Consider the following 4,822-nt stretch of genomic DNA (forward strand, 5'->3'; position numbering starts at 1 on the left):
ATTTTAACTCACACTTGAGACATTAACATCTCTCCATTAAGTGTTAGGATCTTTGTGTCTGTAGTCCACCACCAATAACAACTCTCGATCCCCCACAACGTCGAACCCGGATGTGATACCACTGTTGGGCTTTTTGTGGGAGCCTACGTTGATGTAGATCGACAATTTGGATAAAGAGAAACCACACAAGTGATAATGATACAACCAAAACTCCATCTAAAGTTTTAAGTAACACTCGATACATCACAATATTCCCTCCATCAAATATAACGACATTCTAGCCTGTGCTTGGCACGGGTGTCCATGCTAGTTTACCATGATATAAAAGTATAGAGGAGAGTTAAAAGTGAAAATTAGGAAAGATGAAAGAATCATAGGAAAAAATATTAGAGAATATATTCTCTAAATTTATTTTTTCTATAGGTAATCACTATTCTCTAAAATTACATTACTCTATGATATTTTGATTTAAAATGTCAAAATCACTTAAGGTTATAACTATTTGACTGAATGGACATAACTTAGGTGTGTTTGATCTTGTATGTTTCTTTCATACCATTAATGTCATCTATCCTACCTATTTAAGCTACTATTATTATTTTTGCTCCTACAACTACAAAGCCTCTCATACCTTTCCTCTTGCAAATTATATACCTTCTTCTCTCCACCAAAGAAATTCTATCTTTGCTTTATTTTTTCTTCTTTTATATTTCTAAGAATTCTGAACTTTTCTTGAAATCCTCATACACTCTGAGAACACTGTCGGTTCAGTATCATATAGTGTCCACTTGAGCTTGCTTAGCAGAAAAATAAATATTCTTCATCTTGGTATTTGTGTTGTACTTATTTTCTTTTTACTATCTGTTAGGTGCACTTGTTCTGTGTTCTTCTACACTGAATTATGCAAGTGGCTAGTTTTGTTTAACACATGATTTAGAAGAAGGTAAGAAACTTAAAGCCATGAAGTTTATGAAACTTGGATCTCGTCCAGATACTTTCTACACTTCGGAAGCTATAAGGTAAGACATTAACAAAAATAAATATCATCTTTGTTCTTAGATGATGCATCTCCTTTTTGGATTGTTTAATTTTGTAACATGAGTTCTTTTCTTTGTATATGCAGGACAATCTCTTCTGAAGTTTCTAGTGATCTCATAATTCAAGTAAGGGGAAGTAGATATCTTCTTCACAAGGTATGTTTCTTGAAAGTAGAATTAACTCATCAAGTTTCTTTTATTTATTTATTCAATTGTATATTGCTATGTAGTACTGACGCTTCAAATTGAAGGCTTCTCAGTCAGACACTTACACGACACCGGCACGTATTGTTACATTTGGGAAGGAAAAAAAAATTAAAAATTAATATCCGTATCAATGTGTCATATTAGTGTTGTTTCTGGTGTCCGTGTTTGTATTTGTGTTTGTGTCTGTGTCGGTCCTTCATAAGTATATAATTTTTTACTTTGGTAACTTATCTGAAGTTCATGCTCATGTTTTTCAGTTTCCCCTGCTATCCAAATGCTTATGCCTGCAAAGATTATGCTCAGAATCACCTCCTGATTCATCTCATCACCAAATAGTTCAACTTCCTGATTTTCCGGGTGGAGTGGAAGCATTTGAGTTGTGTGCTAAGTTCTGCTATGGAATCACAATTACTCTAAGTCCTTACAACATTGTAGCTGCAAGATGTGCTGCTGAATATCTCCAAATGACTGAAGAAGTTGAAAAAGGAAACTTGATTCACAAGCTTGAGGTTTTTTTCAATTCTTGCATCCTCCATGGTTGGAAGGATACCATAGTAAGTCTTCAGACCACAAAAGCGTTGCATTTGTGGTCCGAAGACTTGGGAATTACCAGCAGATGCATTGAAACTATTGCGTCAAAAGTCTTGAGCCACCCTACAAAGGTGAGTTTGTCACATAGTCATTCTAGAAGGATGAGGGATGACATATCTTGCAATGATACAGAAAGTTTGAGAATCAAATCAGGAAGTAAAGGATGGTGGGCTGAAGATTTAGCAGAACTTAGCATAGACCTTTATTGGAGAACAATGATAGCAATCAAATCTGGTGGCAAGGTTCCTTCAAATCTCATTGGTGATGCATTGAAAATTTATGCATCTAGATGGTTACCAAATATTTCCAAGAACGGAAATAGAAAGAAGAATGTTTCACTTGCCGAGTCTGAGTCTAACTCAGACTCGGCCAGCGAAATAACTTCAAAGCATAGGCTGCTATTGGAGTCAATAGTAAGCTTGCTTCCAACTGAAAAAGGTGCTGTTTCTTGTAGTTTTCTTTTGAAACTATTGAAAGCATCCAATATTCTCAATGCTTCTTCATCTTCAAAGATGGAATTAGCAAGAAGGGTAGGACTTCAATTGGAGGAAGCCACAGTGAATGATCTATTAATACCTTCACTTTCTTATACAAATGATACAGTCTATGATGTTGAGTTGGTGATGACTATATTGGAACAGTTCACGTTACAAGGACAAAGTCCACCAACTAGCCCTCCGAGATCGTTGAAGACTTTTGAAAGAAGGCGGTCGCGTTCGGCTGAGAATATTAACTTTGAATTACAAGAGAGTAGGAGGTCCTCTTCAGCATCACATAGTTCAAAATTGAAAGTGGCAAAGCTTGTGGATAGGTACCTTCAGGAAGTTGCAAGAGATGTGAATTTTTCATTGTCAAAATTCATTGCTCTTGCTGATATTATACCAGAATTTGCAAGATATGATCATGATGATCTCTATAGAGCCATTGACATTTATCTCAAGGTAAAATTCATTCCTATAAAATGTTTATTGTATTTTTTTTAAGTCACTCCATTTTATACCTTGATAAAAATATATCTCAGATGGTGTAGCTCAGTGATACGAGTTGGGACCCTCGACGAGTATTAAGAAAGAGGCTCCGTGCTTAATCCCTTCTATTAACAATTTCCCCTTCTCGTAACGAACTACTAATCACTAACATTTGCCTATAAAAAAATACACACAAAAAACATGTAAAAAAAAAGTGGCTGTACATAATTCATACTTCACTTTCAAATTTTAGGATATGAAACAGAATTAGTGGATAACCAACTCTCTTGACCTTAAAATATTGTCTTATTCAACATTTATTGGAAGTTAGGTGTGGACTGACCCACCAGAAATTTTAGCCTGACTGACTCCTTATCTTGACTGATAGTTGCAGTATGTACTCAGATAATTTCATAACTCATTTGGCTAAAAACGTGAAGAAAAATTTCTTGTCAAAACTGTTACAGAGTTCCATCACAGTTCCAGTACTATGTCCTTCTCATGAATTGATAGTGTGTCTCTTCAATTTTACATCACAAGTTTTGTCCATTTATGAATTCACTCTATTTAGCCGATTTCCACCTCAATGAACTCTATAATGATGTAACATGTACTTTTAAGTTCAGGTTTTTTTATTTTTATTTTGGCTATACAAATTAGTAAATTTTAATTTAAGTTTTTTTTTCAAGGATTGAATCCAGAACCTCCTGTTAGAACTCATTCGGTGTCTCTTACCTCACCAACTGAGCTACCATGTTCAAATAATATAGGACTAATAAAAACTAGGCTATGGAAGAAAATTTTCTAGCATGAGGCGTCACTATAATGATTGGACTTACTCTTGTCAAATTCCACGCATTCACGCAGTCAGTTCATTGGTAGGTGTTGGCTCAAAATTCGACGGTCCATATTTCAAGCTCGTTATTTTAGAGTTCAAAAAATTTCTTAACTGATGTGCGTGCGAATACATGAGTATGTGACTGCAGGCTGCAGCAATAGATTTATTATTATTATTATTATCATTGCAAAAATTTATGTGTTTTTTAACATGCAGGCTCATCCAGAACTGAACAAGAGTGAAAGGAAAAGACTATGTAGAATTCTTGACTGCAAAAAGCTCTCAATGGAAGCGTGCATGCATGCGGCGCAAAATGAGCTACTCCCTTTAAGAGTTGTTGTTCAAGTTCTGTTCTTTGAGCAAGCTAGAGCAGCATCATCTGGTGGCAAAGTAACAGAATTACAAAGCAACATCAAAGCATTGCTTACAACACATGGTATTGATCCATCGAAACATACAACAACGCAATTAAGCTCTACTACAAGTATTCAAGGTGAGGATAATTGGAGTGTTTCTGGTTTCAAGTCACCAAAATCAAAGTCTTCAACTCTAAGAATGAAGCTTGCTGAGGATCATGATGAATTTGATGAAAATGGTTTGGTAAATGATGATGGAATTGGAAGAAACTCTAGATTTAAGTCCATTTGTGCTCTTCCTACACAACCTAAAAAAATGCTTAGTAAATTGTGGTCTACTAATAGAACTGCTACTGAAAAAAATTGAATATGAATTAAGTTATGTTAGTTTTTTCATGTTTGTAAGGGTAATTTAGAGGGGTATTATTAACATATACTCTATTTTTGTTTTATGCAAAAAGCCTTGTAACTTGTAGGAAAATCCACAAGAATCTTTTAATGTATGTGCATGGTTGATGTAACCTATAATAATAATAATTTTGAGGGAAAATCTCTTTGGTAATTAATTCTAGTGTCATGAAAAGTTGATATAGGAATAGGAATCTTTGGTGTCAGTGACAAATCATGGGGCCAATATTGCTGTATTTGTCTACAAATCTCCAACACTTGTGTCTTGACAAAAAAATTCGTATTTTCATGTGTCTGGAATAATTCAATACTGTAATAGTGTCTGATTACATTTGTCTTATTTATTTGTATTCACATAGAAAATTTCGTCCTTATGGAATTTGTATCCAATTATTAACAAGATTTGAAGTGTTATTG

At 34.6% G+C, this 4,822-nt stretch overlaps 1 protein-coding gene across 1 annotated transcript; it reads left to right on the forward strand.

Moving 5' to 3' along the window:
* Positions 1-609: 609 nt before the first annotated feature.
* On the forward strand, positions 610-4,547 carry LOC146920962 (Phototropic-responsive NPH3 family protein). The gene is made up of 4 exons (XM_085714370.1): positions 610-1,019; positions 1,124-1,193; positions 1,502-2,776; positions 3,858-4,547. The coding sequence occupies exons 1-4, from the start codon at positions 961-963 to the stop codon at positions 4,362-4,364; spliced, it is 1,911 nt and encodes a 636-aa protein (XP_085570496.1). The 5' UTR covers positions 610-960; the 3' UTR covers positions 4,365-4,547.
* Positions 4,548-4,822: the final 275 nt, after the last annotated feature.

Source organism: Medicago sativa, chromosome 5 (assembly GCF_051527215.1).
Source record: "Medicago sativa cultivar Bolivia chromosome 5, Bolivia_mono, whole genome shotgun sequence".
Taxonomy (NCBI): Eukaryota; Viridiplantae; Streptophyta; class Magnoliopsida; order Fabales; family Fabaceae; genus Medicago; species Medicago sativa.

Bases quoted from the DNA above. Each gene is read 5' to 3' on its own strand.
- LOC146920962 (XM_085714370.1), top strand. From the start codon at position 961: ATGAAGTTTATGAAACTTGGATCTCGTCCAGATACTTTCTACACTTCG. The intron at 1,020-1,123 runs GTAAGACATTAA...TTGTATATGCAG, and splicing joins TACACTTCGGAAGCTATAAG to GACAATCTCTTCTGAAGTTT. The intron at 1,194-1,501 runs GTATGTTTCTTG...CATGTTTTTCAG, and splicing joins GTAGATATCTTCTTCACAAG to TTTCCCCTGCTATCCAAATG.